At 35.7% G+C, this 26,937-nt stretch overlaps 5 protein-coding genes across 5 annotated transcripts; 2 read left to right on the top strand and 3 right to left on the bottom strand.

The window, feature by feature from the left end:
- Positions 1-4,837: 4,837 nt before the first annotated feature.
- Positions 4,838-7,541, bottom strand: LOC130975589 (sucrose transport protein SUC1-like). The gene is made up of 6 exons (XM_057900359.1): positions 7,398-7,541; positions 7,032-7,304; positions 6,810-6,873; positions 6,485-6,519; positions 6,178-6,246; positions 4,838-4,975 (listed from the first exon to the last, which is right to left on the bottom strand). Exons 1-6 carry the CDS (start codon positions 7,539-7,541, stop codon positions 4,838-4,840), a joined length of 723 nt encoding a protein of 240 aa, XP_057756342.1.
- A 4,418-nt stretch (positions 7,542-11,959) lies between these two features.
- On the bottom strand, positions 11,960-12,742 carry LOC130975588 (uncharacterized). The gene has a single exon (XM_057900358.1). The coding sequence runs from the start codon at positions 12,740-12,742 to the stop codon at positions 11,960-11,962; it is 783 nt and encodes a 260-aa protein (XP_057756341.1).
- Positions 12,743-14,606: 1,864 nt separating this feature from the next.
- Positions 14,607-18,379, top strand: LOC130976499 (flap endonuclease GEN-like 1). Its single transcript, XM_057901372.1, has 8 exons — positions 14,607-14,951; positions 15,475-15,651; positions 15,832-16,002; positions 16,140-16,321; positions 16,622-16,862; positions 16,950-17,085; positions 17,207-17,673; positions 17,969-18,379. Exons 1-8 carry the CDS (start codon positions 14,754-14,756, stop codon positions 18,227-18,229), a joined length of 1,833 nt encoding a protein of 610 aa, XP_057757355.1. The 5' UTR covers positions 14,607-14,753; the 3' UTR covers positions 18,230-18,379.
- A 392-nt stretch (positions 18,380-18,771) lies between these two features.
- On the top strand, positions 18,772-22,421 carry LOC130973696 (ribosomal RNA small subunit methyltransferase, chloroplastic). Its single transcript, XM_057898324.1, has 10 exons — positions 18,772-19,030; positions 19,347-19,496; positions 19,747-19,803; positions 20,343-20,441; positions 20,668-20,763; positions 20,960-21,044; positions 21,250-21,302; positions 21,430-21,513; positions 21,737-21,847; positions 21,994-22,421. The coding sequence occupies exons 1-10, from the start codon at positions 18,821-18,823 to the stop codon at positions 22,057-22,059; spliced, it is 1,011 nt and encodes a 336-aa protein (XP_057754307.1). The 5' UTR covers positions 18,772-18,820; the 3' UTR covers positions 22,060-22,421.
- Positions 22,422-22,484: 63 nt separating this feature from the next.
- Positions 22,485-23,547, bottom strand: LOC130973697 (uncharacterized). Its single transcript, XM_057898325.1, has one exon. The coding sequence runs from the start codon at positions 23,317-23,319 to the stop codon at positions 22,762-22,764; it is 558 nt and encodes a 185-aa protein (XP_057754308.1). The 5' UTR covers positions 23,320-23,547; the 3' UTR covers positions 22,485-22,761.
- Positions 23,548-26,937: the final 3,390 nt, after the last annotated feature.

Genomic DNA, 26,937 nt, shown 5'->3' with positions numbered 1-26,937 from the left:
TTTGGTATATATATATATCTCAGCTTGCTTATAGCCTTATGGTAGTAAATATTTGCATGTTGCCTAGTATAGGAAATAAGTTGGTAAAAACAACAAAAGAATTTTTAAGAAATCTCTTTCAGGACGTTCCATTGATTAGATTTGAAAACTTATTTTTCAACTTGCTTGAAGTATTTTTATGGAATATGGAAAAAGAGCTTAAATAAAACACCTAGTGAGATTTGGGCTTTATTGGATGGTTGTACATTTTAAACCACAAATTTTATTCTTGTGTGCTATACTCCTTTATGATTGTGATCTTGGATTTGCTTGAATATTTATGTCCTCTATTTGATGTTTTGAATGCACTTAGTATGATTGAGACCATTTTTAAAATTAAAACTCACTAACCCACATGGCCATACCCTCACATCTACCTTTGTAACCCACTTTTGAGTCTTTTAATTCCCTTTTGTTCTAATTGTAAGCACAAAACCATTAATGTCCATAAATTTTATCTTTGATTAACTTGGGTTGAGTAGTGTATGTTACTCAAGTGTGGAGAGAATTTGTGGAGAAACATTGGTAGAAAGTTGCTTTAGGTGTTCATTTAGAAAATTTAAAAAAATGGATAAACACTCATGCATTCATTACTTAAAACATATGCATCTGTTTTTAATGATAAAAGAAAAAAATGTTAGTCTATATGCTTTTGTTAGTTTAAAAAAAAAAGAAAAAAGAATGATAATAATAAGGCTACAAAAAGAATGCATATGTGGTTGAATTAGAAAAAAGATGCATGAGTGAATGTAAGGAAGGAAAAGAATGGAAAGTTAGGTTGTTTTCTTTGGTGTAAATAGATTGATAGAGGATTAGGTGGGATACTTGAGCTAATCAAAGATCCAATATAATAGTCCACTTAACTATATTTATCCTACCTTTACCCTAACTCCGTTACAACCCTTTAAAGACCTCATAATATTTGCATTTATGCATCAAGTATTTGTTGATTGTTAGATGACTAGCAAATTATAGAAAAACATGATTAAAGGAGAATTGAATGCTTAAGCCCTAAACACTGAGCAATTAGAGCGTATACACATTGTAACTAGATTTCGATGCTTGACCTTGAATACTCTTCAAAACTGTCAGACCGATTAACCATCATCTCTGATACCACTTGTTGGGCCACCATCGGCTCTGATATCACTTGTTGGGCCACCATGGAGGAGCTCTCGACCACCAGGGAGATTTTGGTAAGGAATCCAGTGAGAGAACATAAAATGAGAAGACACCACATCCAACTCAAAACTATAAGGTGTTAAGTAAATGGGTATCTCATCTTATAAACTCTACCTTTTTGCCGGAAAGACTTTCGATACTTCACCTTGAATACCTTTCAAAGCCACTTGTTTCAAAGGTACTAATCATTTTTATTTATTTACAAAATATAATTGACAAATACTCCATAAAATTACGAGTAATTATTTCAATTGATTACTAAACTTTTAAAATTAAAACATTCTTTCTAAGAGAACTTTGTGCGTTAGCGCATCCACTGGGAGAGGAATTGTGAAATGCTCCTGGGGTCTCCGAATAATTTTTTTTTGTTCTGAAAATAGTTTAGTATATTTTTTCTGATAGATTAATCAAATTTAATATTAGTATTAAAGATATTATCAAATAGATAACATACATAACACAAAGTAAAGATATTTACTTGCTCTAATTAATATATAAGTTAAACATTTAATAAATATATTTCTAACCTTCGAAACCCCAACTGCAAGATTGAGGGGTAAACCTAAAAATTTTCAACATGAAAAATGCTTTAGTATGTGAGACGGGGTAAGCAAGAATTCATCATGGCAGATTTCTGATGTTCTTGAGAACATCCTCTCTGGTAGAACTAAAATAGTACAATAACATAAGATCAAAACTATGTAATGTAAACATTCTTGTTTAAAAAATAAATTAAAGACAATAAATAATACAAATAAACAATCTTGTTTTGCTTAAAAATGTCTAGTATCAGGATAGTGGTGCTAAGCCAGAGTTTAACATGATTTTATACCTATAACACATTTTAAAATGCTAAGAAGGGTAAAACAAATGCTCTGAAAGGATTACATAAACAAATGTTAGTTTTACAAAGTGAGATTATAAGTTTATATTTCAATATCATCTTAATTACCTTTATTAATTGTCCAAATATAATATTAATATAAAAAAAAATATAGCATTCATAAATTAGGTATATTTTAAATTCAATCCTAAACCAGTTCCATTGAATCCAAATAAGAGAACAACACAAGAAAATACACCAAATGAAAATCACCGATAGGGAGAACAACTTTTTTAGCCACTTCTGATAGCGTATGATTTCGTCGTAGAATGCAGGAAAAAAATGGTCATTCAGCTGCTCACGGCGACTGTCACTGCACCTACCTCGAAAGTGGACATGCTTTCACCTCTAAACACGTTGTTCCATGGCAGGCTTAGTGTTCCCACTATAATCTGTATACATCATTATATCATACATACATACATATTGTTGGTTAATCCATTTATTCCAAATAAAATTTTTTAGGGATGGTTCTGAAAATAGTTTAGTATATTTGTCCTGATAGATTAATTAGCTTTTATATCAGTATTAAAGATATTTTCAAATAAACAACATAAACGACACAAAATAAGGATATTTACTTGCTCTAATTAATATATAAGTTATATATTTAATAAATATATTCGGACCTTCGAAACCCCAATTGTAAGATTGAGAGGTAAACTTGCAAATTTTCAACATGAAAAAACAGATCAACTTTTTCACTATAATTTTTCATATAAATTGACGAAAATTCAAAATAAAATAAAAAATACTCTAATATGGCGGCTTTGACTAAAAGATAATTAGTATCTCGTTTTTTTCCCTAAAAAATGTTATAGAGTTATATTTTGCTTATTGGTCACGGCTTATCTGTAAATAAATTATATTCTATTTTACTTTTTTTAAAAAGTGGTTGTCATCCTATTTTAATATAATATTATTTGTAGTTTATAATTTACGATGAGTATCATACCTTTTCCTGCACCACTCTCGTTTGAGTAGATGGATGCTAGTATAGGCGCGACACTCAATGTTATCTGAAATCCAAATAAGAGTATGGTTAATATGTCTAAAAGTAAGAAATTCCCATGGTCAATTTTATTGAGGTCAAAATGAATAATCATTTAAGACAAGAATATTATTAATTACCGTAAGGAAAATGGCGAGAACGCCGAAAAAATGCAAGACCCAAGTCCGAATGCTTTTGGAGGGCACCCGAGTAAAGATTAAATCATTGCGCTCTAGCCGCTCGTCCTTAGCTAGCTTGCTAATGTAAAGCGTCATAGCCAAGCCACCAGCAAGAATAAAATTTTCAGCTGCTTGGCGCTACCAAGCGCTCACCCAATGGGCTCCACAGCCAAGGACATAAGACCCGTAATCGCACAAGTTAGCATAAGACACCAAGCTCCATACCAGTAACCTATGGTATATAATGGTATTGCAATAGAGTAAAGCTTTCCTCGCTCCCCATCGTACACCTCGCTCCCCATCCAATCAGAGATGTACCAGAAGAATCCGAACAAGGCCACCCAGTTGAATGCTACAACCGCCATCATCCGTAACACCAGTTTCTTTAGCCCATTCATGGTCCGAAATATTTTCGGAAGCATTTAATCGCTGCCCATCTATCATCTTCTTCTTCTCTCTCATGTGACTCCTCCTCAGGTAATGACGGCTTGTCCTGGACGCAGCACAGAGTCACAACCATCAAGAACAGTACAAGAAGCATCGAGAAAATTGATAAGGTTTTCACATTTGCACAGAGCCCATGGCATGCTTTTGTCACCGTGAATGACAGCATAACATCGAAACTCCTAAAGAAGATGGCGAAGTAACCCAATTCATTTTCCACTACCATGAAGAATGAGAAGTACGTGTATGTCAGTCTAATTGTCCGTTGGTTTCTGCTGGCAAGGTCATCAAGGAAGTATTTGCAGCGGGCATCGATCATGTTAATCGAAATCTCCAACATCTATAATTCGATCCCAAAAATGGCTAACGCGCGTGGCCGAGTTTTCTCGGAGGGTTGTCTCTCATGGCGTAGCGCATGTCTGCTGCGAAGCTAATTGTCAAAAAAGCTATAGTGACGGCAACGGCACCCGCAAAGATGAAAGAACGGTGCTGCCTGAGTTTACAGGTTGCTCGGTTGCTGTAATAACTGAGGATGAGATGGAGAACAGAGCTAGAAACGGTACCGACGAGCCACACCAAAGAGGCCCATCTATCCAGTACTCTGAAAATCACGTACCCTGGTATTAACCATGCTATCTGGACAGCGTTGACAAGGTGGATCCTAGCGGCCATAGAGGCCACAATAACCAGCTTGCAGACTAGGATCTACGCGGTGTTGAGCCCGATTCCAATTATGGCGGTGAACTCGTGAACATGAGATAGGTTTCGTGGGGGACATTGCGAGGTGAGAGAGCTTTCAAACTAGGTAAAAGTAGAAGGTATTATAACTCCAGATCATAACTAGCTTTTGATGCTTCACCTTGAATACCCTTTAAAATCGCCAGACCGACTAACTATCATCTCTGATACAACTTGTTAGGTTACCATCGGCTCTGATACCACTTGTTGGACTACCATCGACTCTAATATCACTTGTTGAATACCATTCAAAACCACCAGACCGATTAACCATCATCTTTGATATCACTTGTTAGGTCACCATCGACTCTGATACCACTTGTTGGGCCACCATCTGCTCTGATATCACTTGCTGAATACCTTTCAAAACTGCCAGACCGATTAACCATCATCTCTGATACCACTTGTTAGGTCACCATCGGCTCTGATACTACTTATTGGGGCACTATTGGCTCTGATATCACTTGTTGGGCCACCATGGAGGAGCTCTCGACTACCAGGGAGATTTTGGGAAAGAATCTAGTGAGAGAACATAAAATGAGAAGACACTACATCCAACTCAAAACCATAAGGTGTTAAGTTAATGAGTCTCTCATCTTATAAACTCTACCTTTTTGCGAGAAAGATTTTCGATACTTCACCTTGAATACCCTTCAAAGCCACTTGTTTCAAAGGTACTAATCATTTTTATTTATTTGCAAACTGTAATTGACAAATACTCCATAAAATTATGAGTAATTATTTCAATTGATTACTAAACTTTTTTAAAATTAAAACTTTCTTTCTAAGAGGACTTTGTTCGTTAGCGCATCCGCTGGGATAGAAATTGTGAAATGCTCCTGAGGTTTCCGAATAATTTTTTTTGTGGTTCTGAAAATAGTTTAGTATATTTTTCCTAATAGATTAATTAGATTTAATATCAGTATTAAAGATATTATTAAATTGATAGCATAAATGACACAAAGTAAAGATATTTACTTGCTCTAATTAATATATAAGTTAAACATTTAATAAATATATTTTTGACATTCGAAATCCCAATTGCAAGATTGAGGGGGTAAACCTAAAAATTTTCAACATAAAAAATGCTTTAGTATGTGAGACGAGGTAAGCAAGAATTTCTCCTGGCAGATTTCTGATGTTTTTGAGAATATTCTCTCTGGAAGGACTAAAATAGTATAATAGCATAAGATTAAAACTATGCAATGTAAACATTCTTGTTTAAAAAATAAATTAAAGACAATAAATAAAATAAATAAACAATCTTGTTTTACTTAAAAATGTCTAGTATCAGGATAGTAGTGTTAAGTCAGAGTTTTTACCAACTAGAAAAATAAACATGATTTTATACCTATAGCACGTTTTAAAATGTTATGAAGGGTAAAACAAATGCTGTAAAAGGATTACATAAACAAATGTTAGTTTTAGAAAGTGAGATTATAAGTTTATATTTCAGTATCATCTTAATTACCTTTATTGACTGTCCAAATATAATATTAATATAAAAAATATAGTATTCATAAATTAGGTATATTCTAAACTCAATCCTAAACCAGCTTCATTGAATCCAAATAAGAGAACAACACAAGAAAATACACCAAATAAAAATCACCGATAGGTAGAACAAATTTTTTAGCCGCTTCTGATAACGTATGATTTCGTCGTAGAATGCAGGAAAAAATGGTCATTCAGCCGCTCACGGCAGCTGCCACTACACCTACCTCGAAGATGGATAGGTTTTCACCTCCAAACACGTTGTTCCATGGCAGGTTTAGTGTTGCCACTATAATCTGCATACATCATTACATCATACATATATACATCTTGTTAGTTAATTCAGTTATTCCAAATAAAATTTTTTTAGGGGTGATTCTGAAAATAGTTTAGTATATTTGACCTGATAGATTAATTAGCTTTTATATCAGTATTAAAGATATTTCCAAATAAATAACATAAATGACACAAAATAAGGATATTTACTTGCTCTAATTAATGTATAAGTTATACATTTAATAAATATATTCTGACATTCGAAACTCCAATTGTAAGATTGAGAGGTAAACCTGCAAATTTTCAACATGAAAAAAGGGATCAACTTTTTCACTATAATTTTTCAAATAAATTGACGAAAATTCAAAATCAAATAAAAAATACTCTAATATGGTGGCTTTGACTAAAAGATAATTGGTTTCTAATTTTTTTCCCTAAAAAATGTTATAGAGTTATATTTTGCTTATTGGTCATGGCTTATCTGTAAATAAATTACATTCTACTTTACTTTTTTAAAAAGTGGCTGTCATCCTATTTTAGTATAATATTATTTGCAGTGTATAATTTACGATGAGTATCATACCTTTTTCTGCACCACTCTCGTTTGAGTAGATGGATGTTAGTGCAGGCGCGACACTCAATGTTATCTGAAATCCAAATTAGAGTACGGTTAATATGTCTAAAAGTAAGAAATTTTCATGGTCAATTTTATTAAGGTTAAAATGAATAATCATTTAAGACACGAATATATCCTAATATCGCATACAATTTATATCTGATACGATAAAAAGATATTATTAATTACCCCAAGAGGAATGCCGAGATCACCGAAAAAATGCAAGACCCAAGCTCGAATGCCGTTAGAGGGCTCAAGAGTAAAGGTTAAATCATTGCGCTCGAGCCGCTCGTCCGTAGCTAGCTTGTTGATGTAAAGCGTCAAAGCCAAGCCACCAACAAGAATAAAATTTTTGGCTGCCCAAAGGTTCTTGGTGCCACCAATCACTCGCCCAATGGGCTCCACAGCCAAGGACATAAGACCCGTAACCACCCAAGTTAGTATAAGACACCGAGCTCCATACTAGTAACCTAAGGTATATAATGGTATTGCAACAGAGTAAAACTTTCCATGCTCCCCATCGTACACCTCGCTCCCATCCAATCAGAGATGTACCAGAAGAACCCGAACAAGGCTACCCAGTTGAATGCCACAACCGCCATCAGCCGTAACATCAGTTTCTTCGGCTCCTTCATGGCCCGAAATATTTCTGGAAGCATTTAACCGTTGCCCATCTATCAACTTCCTCTTCCCTCTCATGTGACTCCTCCTCAGGTAATGCCGACTTGTCCTGGATGCAAGACAGAGTCACAGCCATCAAGAATAGTAGAAGAAGGATCAAGAAAATTGATAAGGTTTTCACATTTGCACAGAGTCTGTGGCATGCTTTTGTCACCGTGAATGGCAACATAACATCGAATCTCCTAAAGAAGAAGACAAAGTAACCCAGTTCATTTCTCACTGCCATGAAGAATGAAAAGTACGTAATTGCCAGTCTAATCGTTCGTTGGTCTCTACTGGCAAGGTCATCAAGGAAGTCTTTGCAACGGGTATCGATCATGTTAATCGAAATCTCCAACATCCATAATTCGATCCCAAAAATGGCTAAGGGGCATGGCCAAGTTTTCTCAGAGAGTTGTCTCCAAAGGCGTAGCCGATGTCTACGGCAAAGCCAATTGTCAAAAAATCTATGGTGACGGCAACGACACCCGCAAAGATGAAAAGACGGTACCGCATGAGTTTACAGGTTGCTCGGTTGCTATAATAATTGAGGATAGGATGGAGAACAGAGCTAGAAATGGCGCCGACAAGCCACACCAAAGAGGCCCATCTATTCAGTTCTCTGAAAATCAAGTAGCGTGGTATTAGCCATGCTATCTGGACAACGTTGACATGATGGATCCCGGCGGTCATAGAGGCCACCATAACTTGCTTCCAGACTGGGATCTGCGCGGATATTAAGCCCGATTTCAATTATAGCGGTGAACTCATGACCATGAGGTAGCTTTCGAGTGGGACATTGCGAGGTAAGAGAGCTTTCGAACTAGGTAAAAGAAGAAGGTATCGTAACTGGTAAAAGAAGAATATATCGTAACTTCAGATCGTAACTAGCTTTCGATGCTTCACCTTGAATACCCTTCAAAACTGCTAGAACGGTTAACCATCATCTTTGATACCACTTGGTAGATTACCATTGGCTCTGATACCACTTGTTGGGCCACCATCGGCTCTGACATCACTTGTTGAATACCCTTCAAAACTGCCAGACTGATTAACCATCATCTCTGATACCATTTGTTGGGTCACCATCGGCTCTGATACCACTTGTTGGGTCACTATCTGCTTTGATACCCCTTGTTGGGCCACCATCGGCTCTGATATCACTTGTTGGGCCACTATCGAGGCGCTATCGACCACCAGGGAGATTTTGGGAAGGAATCCAATGAGAGAACATAAAATGAGAAGACACCACATCCAACTCAAAACCATAAGGTGTTAAGTAAATGGGTCTCTAATCTTATAAACTCTACCTTTTTGCCGGAAAGACTTTCGATGTTTCACCTTGAATACCCTTCAAAGCCACTTGTTTCAAAGGTACTAATCATTTTTATTTATTTGCAAAATATAATTGACAAATACTCCATAAAATTATGAGTAATTATTTCAATTAATTACTAAACTTTTAAAATTAAAACTTTCTTTCTAAGAGAACTTTGTGCGTTAGCGCATCGGCTGGAAGAGGAATTGTGAAATGCTCTTGGGGTCTCCAAATAAATTTTTTTGTTATGAAAATAGTTTAGTATATTTTTTCTTATAGATAATCAGATTTAATATCAGTATTAAAGATATTATCAAATAGATAACATAAATAACACAAGGTAAGGATATTTGCTTGCTCTAATTAATATATAAGTTAAACATTTAATAAATATATTTCTAACATTCGAATCCCCAATTGCAAGATTGAGGGGTAAACATAAAAATTTTCAACATGAAAAATGCTTTAGTGTGTGAGACGGTGTAAGCAAGAATTCATCTTGGTAGATTTCTGATATTCTTGAGAACATCCTCTCTAGTAGGACTAAAATAGTACAATAACATAAGATCAAAACTATGCAATGTAAATATTCTTGTTTAAAAAATAAATTAAAGGCAACAAATAAAACAAACAAAGGATGAGAACATAGAATTAAGCCCACATTTATTCACCTAAATAGCATATTTTTCTGTTTTCTCTCTAAATTATGCCTAATCTTGAAAACATACTATTTTGCGCTTAATTTAATCAATTTTATTCCACTTTCATTCTATTCGATGCCTTGATATTTTTTACGAGAGATTTCAGGTGTAATAGGTCGGAATAGCTTGATAAAAGTGGAAGAGAAGAATGCAATTGGGAGAAAACATGAAGAAAACAAAGGAAGAGCACACAGCTAAATGTGCGTACGTAGCACAACCTTCTGTGCATACGCACAAGTGGAAAATTCAGCAAGTGTGTGTACGCACACACCTGTGCGTATGCACACACCTATGCGTATGCACAAGTCCCAGCGCGTGACTTCATTAAAAAGTCACGTGAAGTTGCTGAATTTTCTGAAGCATATAAGGAAGGGCTAGCAACCATATAAGAGACCATACACTACACAATACACTTAGGCATATTTTTAGGTAGTTTTAGGGTAGTTTAACTTAGGTTTTCTCTCAATTTTTCTTAGGGTTTAGTTAGATTTTATACTACAAGTTTTCATTTTTCAATCTTGATATTGGATTCTAGCTATTTTCGTCGTAAGTATTTTCTTAATTTTCTCTTTTATTGCATTACTTGTTCTACACTTTCTTACATTTTAGTTCTCCTTTATCAATACATTTATGCTTTTGCAATTTTGATTTTTAGTTGGTGAATTTGATGATTGTTGGTTATTATATGTTTGTTTGAGTTACTCTTGTTAATTTTGATCATTTATTGCTCATAGTTTTAAGCATTTTTTCAATTTTGCCATGTTTTGTGAATATACCTACCATGTATTTGATGAAATGTCAATTTTAAATATGAGGTAGATTTTTACTCAATGGCTTGGAAAATGAGTTTAAGAAATACTAGAGTCATAATGTCTAACATTTAGTGATAATTCTTGGGTTGTTAGTTGTTATTATTTTCACTAACATTAGCTTTTTACTAAGGTAATTAGTAAGTTAGCTAGGATTTATGGATTAATAACAATTATGCTCACTTGACTTACTCTTTGATGTTAAGGGTTGACTAGGTGAGATTAATCCATCATAATTATCATAGTTGTGGTTATGGCAAGGAAGGGATTCTATAACTCATCCCAAGTCAAGGTTTCCATTTATGTTTTGAACCGAAATTTCCATCATTTTAAAGCATTACTTATCCATATTACCTAGATAGTTCTTTTATTCCTTTATTAGTTTATTAATTGTAATTTTGATTGTTCTTTTATTCCTTTAATTGTTTGCTTCATTATTGAAACTCCCTTGATTTTCACAACCAAAATTGTGCGCTTGTGGTCACTATTTCCTAGGAAAGACGATTCGAGGTTTAATTGCTCTCGATTATTTTTATTTGAATTAAACTTTGATTGGGAGGGTTACTTATCGGTTTGGACTATACTATCGATAAAGAAATTATTTTGCTAAATTTTTGAACCGTCGTTTCCCTTCCCATCAGTTCACGCACGGGGCTTTACGTCATCGTCGTCTTCTTATTCACGTTCCTCCTCTTCCTCCTCTTCCTCCTCCTCCTCCTTCTCCTCCTCCTCCTTCGCGTGTTTTCTCCTCATTGTCATTCTTTTGTTGCTGTTGTTATTGCAGTAGAAGGTGAGGAGAAAGAGTTTTGAATTGCGCGGGACGAGTCCAAATGTACCTTAATTCACTCAGAAATGAACTGAAATTACATAATGGATTGCAACACAATTAACTCAGAAATGAACCAAAATGACATAACAATTACGACACAATTAACTTAGAAATGAATCGAAATTATATAATGATTGTGACACATAAATTCAGTTTGAAAACAAGCACACAAACAAGACTATATCATGAATAAAAATACATCCAAAATTAATTTTAGATCAGACAATGTCATCAATATATTTCTTCCTCTTTTTTGTTTGATATTTTCTTCTTTTTTTCTTAGTTTTATTCCTCTCAAAAGAGTAAATCAAGAAGAATTTTGAGAAAATGAAATAAGTAGGAGAAGATGAAGAAGAAATGAACCAAAATTACATAATGGATTGCAACACAATTAACTCAGAAATGAACCAAAATTTACATAACAATTGTGGCACAACCGAAATTACATAATGATTGCGACAATCAGTTCGAAAACAAGCACACAAACAAGACTGTATCATGAACAAAAACACATCCAAAATTAATTTTGGATCAAACAACGTCATTAATATGTTTCTTCTTCTTTTTTGTTTGATAGTTTCTTCTCTTTTTCTTAGTTTTATTCCTCTTAAGAGAGTAAAACAAGAATAATTATAAGAAAATGAAAAAAGGAGGAGAAGATGAAGAAGAAAAAGATGAAAAAGAAGTAGTTGAAGATGAGGAGGAAGAGAAGAAAGAGTTTTGAATGGTACAAGACAACGAGTACAAATGCACTTTTTTTTTGGTGACTAAACAAAAAGAAACAAAGAAAAAAAAAGAGATTATCCTAAATCAACAAGCATAAGATGCTGAAGCTCATCACAAGGTTCCGACCAAATAACATGAGTTAGATTGGTCTTGACCGCATATCTCGCCAGCCAATCTGCCACAGCGTTAGCATCACGGGTAATCCATTCAAAATCCACAACCCAAGGTCTTGATAGAAGCTCCTGTATCTTCTGAAGAATATCAACCACATCACAATTTAGCCCATTTGCCGGATTTTTTAAAATGTGCAAAATGTCAAGAGAATATGTTTCGCACACAATATCTCTCAAGCCATAATCCCAAGCTAAAATCAAACCCCTCCAAATAGCAAAAAGCTCACATCTGACGATAGGCCCTGGAGGATAGCTACTAGAACAACCCGAAATCCAATACCCATTAGAATTTCTAATAACACAGCCAATTCCTGCTAGGTTCCAATCAGAAAACAGACTCGCATCACAATTAACTTTAAAAGTGTCACCTGTTGGAGGTTTCCACCTCCTTCGATCCTTGAAAGTTATACACTTGGTACTGGCAGACTTTCTTAAATCATTAGCAGTAATCCGAGCTATAGCAACAACCTTATAGTTTAACCACTGATCTCCATTATTGAAAATATCATCGCAATGATGCCTCCACACCCACCAAAGACCCGCCTCTACAATTGCCTCATTGCCCGGCATGACCTTCCGAATCCAAAATTCCAAGGGAGTACCTTCAAATGAATCAATAAGCAAAGGATCCAATATTTGCCAAATGCATCTTGATTTCTCACAATCCCTAAGACAATGCTCCATTATTTCCAGATCTGCATTGCATCTCGAACATCTGTTCGAATCAGTTAAATGACGCTTGAACCGGAAGGCATTTGTCAGAAGTGCATTTTGTAGACCCAACTACATCATCATCTTTATCTTCTCTGGCAAATTAAGGTGCCAAATCCACCCACAGTTTCTATTTTCGATCGAATTCACTTTCTTTGTCAGGAGCCAACGATAACCTTCTCGAGAGCTATAGGCTTTTAGTGATGCGGGCCACCAAATCCATCCGGGCTCCGATTCTGACATTAAAGGAGGCCCAAGACTGTGAAGAAACTGTTTGACCTCATGAGAAATTGGCGTTACAAGCTTATCCCCCTCCCAAGTACCATTACTCCACAAATCAGCAAGAGAAAAATTTGTTTCAGATATGTGAACATAAGACGTAAGCTCACAAAGTTTGCCAAGAGGACTCCACTCATCATACCAAATTGATTGTTGCATATTTCCCACATTCCATCGAAATCCTTCTTTTAAGATATCATAAGCCTTTAGAATATTCCTCCAAGTAGTTGAGGCATTGTGACAATGATTGCTGCCCAAGTCCTTGGAGTTCTGGAGGTATTTGTGAGTTAGAACATGCACCCACAACTTGTTCTTATTATTCAGACAATCCCAAACCAACTTGCCAAGTAGAGCCATGTTCGCACAGAGAGTGTCTCTAACACCCAAGCCACCTGCCTTCTTAGAAGTTATAGCAATGTCCCACTTGACCAACGGCAACCCTCTCCCATTCGCTTGACCTTTCCATAAGAACTGATGCATCAAAGAATCAATCTTGTCGCACGCATACTTCGGAAGAAGGGAAACTTGCATATTGTAAACCGGAATAGAAGCCATCACCGCATTCACAAGACAAAGTCTGCCTGCCTTGTTAAGCAAGCACCCTTTCCAACTAGCAAGTTTTCTCTGTATCTTGTCAATGACCTCCTGCGCCATCTCTGTACAAATGCACTTTAATTCACTTTGAAATGAATTGAAATTATATAATAATTGCGACATAATTAACTCAGAAATGAACCGAAATTACGCAATGGATTGCGACATAATTAACTAAAAAATGAATCGAAATTACATAATGATTGCGACACATAAACTCAGTTCGAAAATAAGCACACAAACAATACTGAATCGTGAATAAAAATACATCCAAAATTAATTTTGGATCACAATATCATCAATATGGCAAAAATTTAACAATAACAATAACAATAACGACGATAACGATAATGACGATATGTATCAGAAGAAAATGATGATAACGATAACAATGATAATCATGATGATGATAATGGAGGAGGAGAAGAAAAAGGAAGAAGAAAAAAAATTCAAATAAAAAAAAAGAAAGATAAAATAGTGGTGTTAGTGATGATGATAACAGCAGATGTGTGTGAATTTAAAATACTTGATTGGACTTAGTTAAGTTATGAACTTAAAATTTTATTGTTTTGCGAAATAGAACAGCATGCATGAAAGATCTTTTCCAAAACGTATGAGATGAGTTGAGAGGTGATAAGCAATTTAAGTTTAATAAGCAATGGGATCAATTGGCGTTGAGTAGCATGAGTAAGTGGGTGCACTAAGGTCACAAGAATGAGGCGAGGCAAAGAAGCATAGATATGTGGTGAATCTGATGATATTGTTTTTGTTGGTTTCCCTTTTTTTGGGTTAATCTTCAAGCCGTACTTTGTGAGTTTTTGGTCCCAAATGTTGAGCCCAATAAGAAAATTCTTACAATTTCAAAAAATAAAAATAACGCACAACTTCCAACGGCTATATTTCTTGCTCCAAAAAAATAAATTAAAAAAAAAAAGAAAGAACGAAAGCAACAGAGAGCAGACGCACCCTTTCGTCTGTTCTTCTTCCAACTCCAAAGAGGAAAACCTAACACACACACACAAGAACTCGTTCACTGAGTGTTTCAGAAGAATGCAAAATTGAATTTTGACGATGCTTTGGGACACCCATTTGTGCAATTGAGTAGAAAAGAATGGGCGTTGGTGGCAATTTCTGGGAGCTACTAAAGCCTTATGCACGGAGCGAAGGGTTTGATTTCTTGAGGAACAAGCGAGTGGCTGTGGACCTCTCTTACTGGATTGTGGCCCACGAGACTGCCTTAAAGTCTCATCATGTTCGCAAACCCCACCTCAGACTCACCTTCTTCCGCACCATCAATCTCTTCTCCAAGGTCCATTTCTTCCCCCATTATACCCCTTTTTTCATAGCTTGGTAGTGCTGAATATGATGTCATTTTATTTGTTTTGTTGTGTGTGATTTGGTTGAATAAGTAAAGGAAAAAAATTATTTTTTAATTGGTTAGTTTAGAGGAATGAGTGATGAAATGTGTTGTTATTCTCTTACATGGTCTAGGTTTGCATGTGATTTGTGTGAAAGTCAAGTAATTTTGCGAAGGGGAAGTCTTTTGATTGAATTAGAAACAAAATGAGATTAATTGATTAGTTTGGCAAATGGATGTGATGAAATGAAATGTGTTGTTTACCATTTTGCTTCTGGATTAGTATATGGTATTTCTGAGTGATACTAATTTTGGTTTAGTTTAAACTTGAATTACTCGTTGGAGTAGTTGATGGATTGCAATCTGTCAAAGTTAAAATTGTTGTTCGTTTTGTTCTTTTGTGCATGGTATGTTTTTTGGAATTGTGAAACAAGGCGTGGAAGTGATTGTGATGATAACATTGTGATCTATGCAGTTTGGAGCATTTCCAGTGTTTGTTGTTGATGGAACTCCATCGCCGTTGAAATCAGAGGCACGGGTTGCGAGATTTTTCCGGTCTTCTGGCATTGAATTAACTAGCTTGCCGGTGCCTGAAGGAGGTCTCTCAGCTGAAAGGAACAGTGCTTTTACAAAATGTGTTCAAGAATGTGTGGTGCGATAATCATTTTTGTTTTGATGGTTTCAATCAACTTGAAACTATTTTGCAGATTGTTTTGGCAATTGCCATTTAGCTTTCATACACAAATTTTGCCTATCTATTTCTTATATTAGGGTTTCTACTCTTTTTCTTTCAAATGGCCTTCTCTAGTGTTTACATATTGTTTGGTGATAGGAACTTGTTGAGCTACTTGGAATGCCTGTATTAAAGGCTAAAGGAGAGGCCGAAGCACTTTGCGCCCAATTAAATTGTGAAGGTCATGTAGATGCTTGCATCACAGTTGACAGTGATGCATTTCTCTTTGGGGCCAAATGTATAGTAAAATGTTTTCGCCCCAATTCCAAAGTAAGTGGGTACTTGACTGTATTTTTTTATATTTCACACCAACCCTTCCCTTCATCCCATACAAAAGGTTGTTGGAAGCTCATTTGATATTTGTCTTGTTTTTCTATAAAAAGCAAATTGAAATTCATTGGATGCAGGAACCATTTGAAAGCTACAATATGTCTGATATTGAAGCTGGCCTTGGGTTGAAGAGGAAACACTTAATAGCACTTGCTCTTCTGGTTGGAAATGATCATGATATGAATGGTGTGCGAGGGATCGGACTTGATACCGCTCTTCAGTTTGTTCGAGCTTTTAGTGAAGATGATATATTAAATAGGTAAAATCCTTCAATTCATAAAACTTTTTGTGCTCTGAAATTTGTAAATAAGATTATGAATATCCCTTGAGATTGGAGAAATTACAAAACCTCTGCTGTTTTGAATTTCAAGAAATTCCTCGTTATGAGATTTTTCGCACGTAGGATGTTTGTTTTAGACCTTGATAAAAACACTTTAGGAGGTATCTATCTCTGCAGAGGAAGCTTCATATTCTTCATTAAATCGGTGATTATATTATAGCTATTATGTTTAGGAAGGAAATGTTGGATTTTCTGGAATGACACTGATACTCAATGCAGATTACATGAGATAGGCAAAGGAAACACTTCTCAAGTTCCCATAAGCATTAAATCTGGGGACTATATGGATACGGACGAGAACTCCCCGAATAAAAAACAACCCCACTGCTCATTCTGTGGGCATCCTGGCAGCAAAAGGGATCACACGAAGTTTTCCTGTGAATATTGTCTCACTAATGACGAAGAAGGTTGCCTGAGAAAACCAGAGGGTTTCAAATGTGATTGCTTCTCCTGTGATATGGTATGACCTTGCAGTTAATATTTTATTATACAACTTAACATATTCTAAATTTCAATTTCACTTAAATGATATTGGTTTGGATTGCAGACCAGGAAACATAAGGAGCAGAAAAGGCTAGAAATTTGGCACACAAAAGTTTGCAACAAGATTGCAAATGAACCAGATTTTCCAAAGGATGAAATCATTGATATGTATTTACATAAAAACAATGGTTACTTCTCCGGTATGTTGAACAAGATTGATGTTAACAATGACATTTTTTTAATATGGTTTTGCTGTTGGGGTAGTTTATATGGGCCATTGTATCTATCTGTCACTCATTCTGCAAGTGTATGCTTTTTCAGAAAAGGATGGCCCTTGCATGTGTTGGGAAAAACCTAATATTGAGATGCTGATTGATTTCTTAAACTTCCATCAGAACTGGGATCCATCGTACGTTCGGCGGCTGATCTTTCCTGTTATGTCCACCATCTTCTTGAGAGATATCACTACTACTACAGCAGAAGATTTGTTATTTGGACAGTATGAGTTTGATTCCTTGGAACGTGTGAAGACGAGATATGGATATCAGTTTTATGTGGTCAAGTGGAAACGAGCATTCAACAACGTTGCCTATAGAATTCCATCGAATGTACCTGACACGCCACAACAAGGTACTAGAGAGCTGGATGAAACAGAGGATTTACTAGATGATTGTGATGTTCCCGAGGTTCTCATGGATGAGGGATCTAGTTTTCTATTGACAGATGAAAATATGGACCTTGTCGCAGCTGCTTTTCCAAAAGAAGTAAAAAGGTTTTGGCACGAACAGGTGTTTACCATTTCCTATATAGCTTAATTATCTTACTATTTTCATTTTCTTTCAAGGATTCGTCTCATATAAATCTCAAGTTGCACTCTAGTGATGCATCTGAACCATTGGCAAAAAAACAATGGTTTTACAAACACATGCATATATAATCTTAAACATTTGAATTTTTCATCAAAAGTTCTGATGCTGTGCTTTAGAGAGTAAAGTGCAACCTGCACTTCAAAGAAGCCTAATCAATCTTTCAAGAGAGTTAAGGAAAGATGGTATAAATATCATTGCTGTCTGAATTTTGCAGGAACTGAAGGAGTTGAAAAGAAGAAAGAGCCCATCCTCAAGATCAGATAAAAATGAAAATTCAGCATCACCAAGCTCAAAGAGGTTGCAGCTAAACATCACAGAATTCTTCCCTTCAACAAAAGTTAAAGATCAATCGAAAGCAGACGATTCATCCAAGGAAATCGGTGATAGCCAAGATAGTGGAGCCTCCAAAGGAAAGAGGAAAGAATCAAGTTCTAACCTCTCGAAATCCGTGAGGCGCCGCCTTCTATTTGACTAGTGTTGTATATGTGGTTCTTGTGGCACTATTTTGCAGGGTGGTGAAGCAGTAACAATGTGTATATATACCTCAGTACCTTACAAAATTTTGTTATAAATAGCTAAGCTTTTTTATAGTGAGTATAGATATGTTGGTATCTGTTTCTGTGTGTGTTCTCTTTCAACTCGTTAGTTCTTATTTATTAGTAATCTCTTTTATCCGATTCTTCAATAGTTTAATTTGTTACCACTACTTCTCTAGTTCTATTGGTTCTTAAAATTGAATGACCTTTGTGAAGGTATTGTTTTGCTTTTCAATATAATTGTACAACTACTGTTTTATTAAATTAAGTTAATAACTATCTTGGTCTGTTTTTATAAAAATAAATAAAAATAAAAATGTGCACTATAATTCGCTCTTTTCTTATAACCTCTTAATTTATTTTTATTAACTTTTATATTGAGAAATTGTGCGGATTATCTGATATCCCTACTTGTCATGGTTCATATTTGAATTCTATTTATTTATTCAGATATGAAATATATGATTTGATGAAATCATAATTAAAAAAGAATAAAATAAAAATCTAATAACGAATAACGTAAAGAAAACATGCTTCCTTCATCGCTTTCCTATCTTCAAACGCTCCCGCCAATTCCTCATCCGGAGCAAGTTAGCAAAGCCGGCATACGGCGCCGAACGCTGCGCATTGCTTGTGCCGGAAGAGGCAGCAAAGCTGCGAGGCCAGCCACTGACGACTACCATTCCACTCTCAGAGCTCTCAACTCCAAAGGCAGGTTCCCCAGAAAATCTCTTGGCCAGGTTCACCTCATTTTCCGAATTCCGTTTGTTTTCCGAGAAAATTTAAGGAACTTAATTGTGTTGTTGAACACCAGAATCCATACTTTGTTTTATTTGGAAGTGCTTTTTTTCTGTTAGTTTCCCTGGGGCGTTTTGTCGAACATGTGGTGGGTGCTTTGGTGTGAAATAGATTTAGTGTTTTATCTCACTAAAATCCTTTTTTTTATAATTTTTTGTTGTTTGGAAGTGATTTTGGGGGAATTCATAATAGTAAGCTTGGTGTGACATGAGTTTGTTTATTTAATTCTGGTTATTTGGGTGTTGGTGTTGCTGGCAGCATTATATGTTGAACTCCGAGATCAACGATCATCTTGCTGCTGCAGCTGGTGTTGGAGAAGGTGATCTTGTGCTAGAAATTGGTCCTGGAACCGGTTCCTTGACCAATGTTCTGTTAAATTCTGGTGCATTCGTTCTTGCAGTTGAGAAGGTTAGCTGGTTTTCGTTGTTGAACTGATCTTAATACGAAGATGCATATGATTAGATCCTTATGTCTCCACTCTCTTGTTGAATTCTTTGCAGTTTATCTACGTAGAGAAAATCAGTTATATCTGTTTAGTATGTGAATGAATGAAAGTAGGAGTTTATTTCTCTCTGTTATACTAGTTTTATGTTGAAGTGAGAATTTTTCATTGCTCTCTTCATTTCAATTCACATATATGCTTATCTATCGGATTCAGGACAAACACATGGCCACCCTTGTGAGCGAAAGATTTTCGAGCACAGGAAAGCTGAAGGTACAACTCATGGTGGATTGGAACTTTATTTTACAAACCATTTTTGATGAGATGCATATTAGGTTTCTGGAATACTGAGATAGAATTCAGTTTACTATCTTGTATGAACCATCCAATCAGCCAAATGAAAGCAATTAGGCTGTTTTTAAATAAACTGAATTGGAAAATTAAGCTAGCTTGGCAAGTTTTTGAAGATCTTGGTGAATTTCCTTTTGATATATAAGCCAATACTATTACAAGTTTCCTACTGAAAATCTTCAGCATCGGTCATATGTATTAATAAAGGGTAAGAAAGAGTTATTTCACTTGGTTTCTTCTTTTCATCAATTTCTTCTTATTGTATTTGGAAGTTATCTCATGCTACACCTGTAAGTTATCCATAATTCTTGATATATTTTAGCTCATTTGTCACTTCGGTCTGTTCATTAATGCCTATGTTCCTCTTCCATTGGCTATGTTTCATGCTAAAATTATGATACTTAGAATTGTTTGCTGTAGAAATTATTACTAATGTTAACCTTATGATCAAATATCTGCAGGTTTTGACTGAGGATATTGTCAAATGTCATGTGCGCTCCCATGTGTCATCTTTGTTTGAAAGTATAACAGAAATGGATCCTGAAACTAAAAAAGCAAAAGTGAGAACATTCAACTTCCAAACTAGCAAACATATTTTCGTTTTTATGTAATGTGATACTTTATCCGATTCATTTCATTTTCGAATGTAAAAGCATAGAAAGAATTGGTAATGCATTTCCTCAAGGTTCAAGTTGGTTGAAACTTAACCTTTACAAATTATTATCCTAAATAGCACAAAAAAGGAAGATCCTAAATTGATCTTATTTTGGTTATTTTTGGTTGCAGGTGGTTGCCAACATTCCTTTTAATATCAGTACAGATGTGATCAAACTGCTACTTCCAATGGGTGACATTTTCTCAGAAGTGGTTCTATTGCTTCAGGTTAGAATTGAAAGCTCTAGTCTAGTGTATGTGCATATCATTTCCTGTCTTTCATGTTTGCTTAATTCTATTGGTTTATTTGTTCAAGTTGTACACCAATTTGAAAAATGCAGAGGTTCAATCAACCTATGATCATGAAACTTAAATGTAACAAGTATCAACCATTATTAACTAAACAGTCACCAATTCAATGCAGGATGAGACTGCCTTGCGGTTGGCAGAATCATCACTCAGGACTTCCGAGTATCGTCCCATCAATATATTTGTTAACTTCTACTCAGGTACTTCTGCTCTGAATGATTTGTAGTATTCTCTTTAGAACACGGATCAGTTATGATACAAGGAGCAATAAATCAAATAAGTTCTTGAAAAGGATTATTGGATTTAACTTCTGTGCATATAGTTTCATGGGAAATTGGTTGCACATCAAAATAGGAACTGAAAATTTCGCTATCCACCCACGAAAATTTGGTTATTCCTTTGCAGATCCTGAGTACAAATTTAAGGTCCCAAGGACAAATTTTTTTCCTCAGCCTAATGTAAGTAATCTTATCCAAATGTGTCTGCATGAGTATGATGTTGATTCTGGCATTAGATTACAATACTACATAAAAGAATTTGCGAGTAGGATGAGAAATCAAACAGCTTGGTTTTCATTATGTATAGGTAGATGCAGCTGTTGTCTCGTTCAAGCTGAAGCAGCCAAAAGACTACCCAGAAGTTTCTTCCCGGAAAAGCTTCTTCTCAATGGTAACCCTTTTATCCAGCATCTAACATCACGAATTGAATTTCCAAGAAACTGCACCTATAATTTCATTAAAGTCTTAGTACATAGATTTGACCGAGTTGCATTATATGTAAATATATAATGTTCATTAATGTGAGCCACCATTTATTAACTCATAAAGCAAAAGTAATGTGATAATTTTCACCATTATTTCAATGACACGTTGGTTCTTATATATAATTGTAGGTCAATTCAGCTTTCAATGAGAAGCGTAAGATGTTGCGGAAGTCACTTCAGCACATATGCACATCCATTGAGATTGAAGAAGCCTTAAGAAGCATTAGTCTCCTACCAACAGTAAGTGTTCACATCACATGCTGCAATCTCTACACCCCTTCCCCCACCCCCCCCCCCCCCCCCCCTTCTCTCTTCTTTTCCCCTCTTTCATATTGTGTTTCTCAAGGATAACTATGCTAACCTATCTATGCTTTCAATGGCCACAGTCAAGACCAGAAGAACTAACATTGGATGATTTTGTAAAGTTGCATAACTTGATTGTCAAAGAGTAGCAATCTGCATTGATGCTGAACTTTTGAAGAGCAATTCATATGGGAACAAGGTTCAGGTTTGCCCATTTATAAGGCCCCTTGTGGCCGCAAATATATGATCCAAGAAAAGAACCAACCTTTGATGAAGAGCTATGGCATTTCAGCTTGAGGATACATTATATTATCAGAAGTCTTCTACTGATATTTCAGGGCACGTTCTTAATTGCAGATTCAAACCCCAATGTCCAATCAGAAATATAATTAGAACTGTATTCCCTTGTGTGATGTATGGGTTTTATAAGTTGGACTGCTATGAAAAACAATGTAGTTCGACCGAATCACACCAGAATGTAAATGAAAGTGTTTCCGAAAATTCTTCAATTTTAGACCTCATTGATTGACAAAGTATCAAACTAATGTAACCAGCAAAAATGATGTATCAAGAATAACTACACAAATCAATACTAATTTTATATGCAATCAGAGAGTTCTATCAATAAGTCACAAAAAATAATACCCCCAATGAAAAAGAAAATTTCTGCTGCAAGATGAAAAACACCAAAACTAGAACAAAAGAAAATAGGCCAAATTAACATATCATGTGACATCTTCCAAATTGAAACTATATCCCAGAGATGAATCTACAAAAATAGCTATATTCTCATTCTTCAATGCTTGTGTTCTATGATGATGATGATGATAAATAAAACTGGTTTTTCTTCTTCAACCATGAAACTGATAAACAAGGTCCAAAGCTCTCAACTTCATTGCATGTGGATCATAGTCCTTAACTCTCCCAACAAACCCTTCATCAGACAACCGTTTCTCCTCAATTGCCGCGGCCGCCGAAGGCGAAAGGGGCCGCTTAGCCCTCTTATTCTTGATGAAGCAGTCTCTCATCTTCTCCTCAACCTTTTCAATTGTGCACTTTGATGTCTCCTCTGCATCAACCACCCCATCATCACCATTACCACCACCACCATCATCATCACCCATCTGCATCGGTTCCCCAGCGGCCCCATTGGCGGAGGAGACAGAGTTCTCAGCGGCGGGCGGTGGCGGAGGGGGAGGGGGGAATTGGACGGTGGAGAGGAAGGTAGAGAGGTTTTGGTGGGCATGGTGGAGGGAGGTGTGAATTTGGAGAAGGTGGGAAGGGTTGGTCGTGGATTGAAGCTGTTTTGCCATGAAAGTTGCTTGTTCTAGAGAGTGAATAAGTTCTGGTAATGGTGGTTGCGTTGATGGGTGCTGATGTTCTGCCATGGAAGAATCATAATCATCCATGGCACATAAAAAAGTTTCCTTTTTGGGTTGTGGGGTGTGTTGAAACAGAACAGAACAGTATTGTGTTTTGTTTGTTGGAAGAACAGGGTTGCGTTTAAGGGAAAGGGAGGGGTTGTGTTGTTTTGCAGCAAAAGAAGTTGTTTTTGTTGCTGACAGTGTTGTCTGGAAAACACTGTTGAGTTGAATCTTAATTTTCCTTTTTTTTTTTCCTTTTCAGATTGATTTGAGTACTTTGCCTTCAGTTTTGAGATCTGTTGGGCTACTATGATGAGTTAGTTGTATTAGGGTTGGAAGAAAATTGAGAGTTAGGTCAAAATAAATTTGACTCTCAGCTTAAATGATCAGAAAGACAAACTTCACAAGATGATTTAAAATTAACTGATAATAACTCAAATGATCATAATATTTTTTTTTGTTATATGTATCACTTTTAGTTTTAGTTCATATATTTTGTTATATCATAATTACGAATATAAACATAATTAAATATAAATTTTATGTTAAAAATTAAAATCAATATGATGCATACATATTATAAATTAGAATTATAAAATAAGTAATATATATTAATAATAATGTAAATATTTATAATTTCTAATAAGTAGATATATATTATTTATAATTAATGAGCTGAATTTATTTATATTCAAATTTTAGCTTAATTAAATCTGGTTGATAAAATTTTTTAAAGATATGTTTTTTTTTATGTTTGGTTAGTTAAGGTGTAATACGAGTTAATACTCAAATTGGCCCCTGAAATTTGACCCCTAACTCAATTTAGCCCTTTTGATTTCAATTGACTCAAATTGTACCCTGAAATTTTGACCCGCGCCTCAAATTGGCCCTTCTGGCGTTTTCCGTCACCGGAAAGCTGAGCTGTCAATTTTCGTTGACACCTGGCACCCTTGCAGTTAGATGACATGGCAAAATGTTTGAAGGCATCAATTTAACCCCTAAAAATTTTAAATAAAACCTAGAAGTCCCAATTTCCCCAAATCGCAAGAGTGTCTCGAAGAGTTGAGAAGAATGTTGGGAAGCAGCAGCCAAGGCTCAGGTAGCTCTAGTAGAGCTCGTTCGCATGGTGGGTGGGGGAAGAATGCACACCGTGACAGAGGTGACAGAGGTGACAGAGGTGGAAAGGTTCCGCATTGGTGCGGTTGTGGGTTGCGTCCTATTCTTCGATGGTCTGGGACAGATTCCAATCCAAAAAGACCATTCTATGGATGTTCTAACTATAATGTAAGTTGGTTAAATTGTTGCAAGCTGATTGTGTGTCTTATTTCTCAAATGCTTGTTGGTTTTGTAGTTGTTCTTCCTCTCAATTTTTTTTTTCTTTTGGATTTTTGGTGTTGTAGACTACTGGTAAGAGATGGTGTGGCTTTTTTAAATGGGTAGATGTTGAAGAAGAAGAAGCCATAGTTGGCAGAAATGAAAGTTCAGTTAGTGAAGACCATTGGAAAATATCTCTGGGATGGAAAATTAGTGCAGTTGAAGCTGAAATTAGAATATTAAAAATGTGGAATATTATGTTGTCTGTGTTTGTTATTATTTTTGGAATTGTGATTGTAGCTTATGGATTAGGTGGGATGAAATATATGTAACTATGATGTCAGTTATGTGAATGAAGCATCGTTATGTATTTAATGACAAAATAGAAATGGAATTTTATGTTCTCTTGGTAATGATATATCTTGTAAAAATTCTTTAAAAGTGAGATTATACAAAAGATGAGGTATAACTTATGACCAAATAAGTATCAGAAGAGCATAGTTTGTTCAAATTGGTGAAGCTGTTTTGAGTCTGTATATGAAGGCAAATTAAGAGCTGGCTCTAATAATGATATATGTAGTATGCACCTCCATTAGTTACAAAAGAAAATCTAATAGAACCTTTTGTGGTTCTTGCACTTGACAGAGGATCCAAAAATAAGTAATTCATTAAGTAATTCAAAGTCGTTAATCATTGTCAACATCACAGCATTAGCAATAGCAGTATCTGTATCATACTTCAAATACCCTAAATAACATAGTTTCAAATATCCTAAACCAAAACAGATTACTCTACATAACATGGTAACAAAATATCAAATGAGCATAGTTAGATCAAATGCTCTTTACAAAATATGTTCTACACAACTTCCAGTCAACATTGCAAATCGTTTTCTATTTTGTTGTTGGTGGTTTGAAGCCCGGGGTGGGGACGAATGTCATAAACTCTGCCAAGCGTGCAGCTGTCCCAGAACTTGCTCCTTGCATTAGGTCCACATTAAAAATTTTTTTCCTCTTCGATTGCAGCTTGTCAGGCCTTGTGACCTGTTGTGGAGGTGGAGGTGGGTCTGATGGAAGGACCTGTTGAAATTGTTAACAGAATTAGTGACCAATACAGCCCAATAAAAATCAGTCAATATATTATTAAAATAGTATCAATCAATTGGATCTACCCAACATTTACTCATGTATTATAAACCAATACAAACCAGTTAACAGTTAATCAAATATTAGAAACCAATCACTACCTGTTCTTGATTTTCTGGCTGTGAGTAAGTGGGTTGGGTGAGATCAATCTCTGAAGCATTTGCATCATCAACACCTTCCCCTGGTGCTAATGGAGCATTTTCATTAATCTCAGCAGGTTGAGTGTTACTAGTAGCAGCATTTGCTGGATCTCTAGTCTCTCCAGCCTTAGAACCTTTTTCTTTTGCAACTACAGCCGCTGCTGCACTAACAAGGGCACTAGCAAGGTCATCAGCTTTCCTATGAGAGCAACTTCTCTTTGTATGCCCTCTCGTACCACAGTAAGTACATGTAAATTCTTTGTATTTCCTCTTCAACTTGGTTTCAGTTTTTGACTTCTTAACACTAGATGGTTCTTCATCAGCATCCTTCCGTCTTTTTTGGATTATCGGCCCTGGCTTTCGCTTCATTTTAGGTGCATGAGGCCTATTTTGTTCACTTCTCTCCCAAAGATCTTGTCCTGGTATTGGATTGAGAGAGTGCTTGTAAGTATCTCTATAGGCTTCCATGGTCAGCCAATGATGACAAAAATCCTCAGAATTTCGATTTATCTTGGAGATGGCTGCACATGCATGGACACATGGCATGCCTACGAAGACAGATGTGGTGAAACATTATCCAACAATCTATTTAAATAGAGACCAATCACCAGAGACAAATAAAATAGTAAAACAAATAACAACACTTAAATGAATACAAAGCAGTCACTATCAAATCTAAATTATGTTTAATAAAATGATACAAACATATAGAAATAAGAAATTATTGTAGACCTCAGTACCTGTTATTTGCCAAAATCTACAGGTGCATATGTTCTTTCCCAAGTCAACAGCCATGTTGGTAGGCCAACCGTGGATCTCAAATCTTTGATACTCTTCATCTCCACTCCAAATCGGTGTCCATTTTTGAGATTCTTTTCGGATTTTCTGCAATCTACTATGTTGGATTGGTGGGAGCTTACCAACATGGTGGGATAACTTAACCTTATTTTTTGCAATGGACCGCATCGCAAACATCCGAACCTCCTCTAACAAGGTGATTATTGGCTTAGCTCTGTATTCTTTGATCGTCGAGTTAAAAACCTCGCAGGCATTGTTACATATAT

The sequence above is a fragment of the Arachis stenosperma genome, chromosome 4 (genome assembly GCF_014773155.1).
Source record: "Arachis stenosperma cultivar V10309 chromosome 4, arast.V10309.gnm1.PFL2, whole genome shotgun sequence".
Lineage (NCBI taxonomy): Eukaryota > Viridiplantae > Streptophyta > Magnoliopsida > Fabales > Fabaceae > Arachis > Arachis stenosperma.
Note: the sequence above shows the minus strand (reverse complement) of the source record. Positions and strands in the feature narration are given on the sequence as shown.

What these genes read in the sequence shown, in the direction of transcription:
- LOC130975589 (XM_057900359.1), bottom strand. Translation starts at nt 7,541, where the DNA reads ATGAGAGGGAAGAGGAAGTTGATAGATGGGCAACGGTTAAATGCTTCC. An exon ending in CGAGAGTGGTGCAGAAAAAG is followed by an intron (nt 6,520 to 6,809) that starts GTATGATACTCA and finishes GAAAATTTGCAG; the next exon opens with GTTTACCTCTCAATCTTACA. An exon ending in AAAACCTATCCATCTTCGAG is followed by an intron (nt 4,976 to 6,177) that starts GTAGGTGTAGTG and finishes TTCTCTCACTAG; the next exon opens with ATTCTTTCCCAAAATCTCCC.
- LOC130975588 (XM_057900358.1), bottom strand. Translation starts at nt 12,742, where the DNA reads ATGGAGCATTGTCTTAGGGATTGTGAGAAATCAAGATGCATTTGGCAA.
- LOC130976499 (XM_057901372.1), top strand. Translation starts at nt 14,754, where the DNA reads ATGGGCGTTGGTGGCAATTTCTGGGAGCTACTAAAGCCTTATGCACGG. An exon ending in AATGTGTTCAAGAATGTGTG is followed by an intron (nt 15,652 to 15,831) that starts GTGCGATAATCA and finishes GTTTGGTGATAG; the next exon opens with GAACTTGTTGAGCTACTTGG. An exon ending in GTTTTCGCCCCAATTCCAAA is followed by an intron (nt 16,003 to 16,139) that starts GTAAGTGGGTAC and finishes CATTGGATGCAG; the next exon opens with GAACCATTTGAAAGCTACAA.
- LOC130973696 (XM_057898324.1), top strand. Translation starts at nt 18,821, where the DNA reads ATGCTTCCTTCATCGCTTTCCTATCTTCAAACGCTCCCGCCAATTCCT. An exon ending in ATTTTTTTCCTCAGCCTAAT is followed by an intron (nt 21,303 to 21,429) that starts GTAAGTAATCTT and finishes CATTATGTATAG; the next exon opens with GTAGATGCAGCTGTTGTCTC. An exon ending in GCATTAGTCTCCTACCAACA is followed by an intron (nt 21,848 to 21,993) that starts GTAAGTGTTCAC and finishes CAATGGCCACAG; the next exon opens with TCAAGACCAGAAGAACTAAC.
- LOC130973697 (XM_057898325.1), bottom strand. Translation starts at nt 23,319, where the DNA reads ATGGATGATTATGATTCTTCCATGGCAGAACATCAGCACCCATCAACG.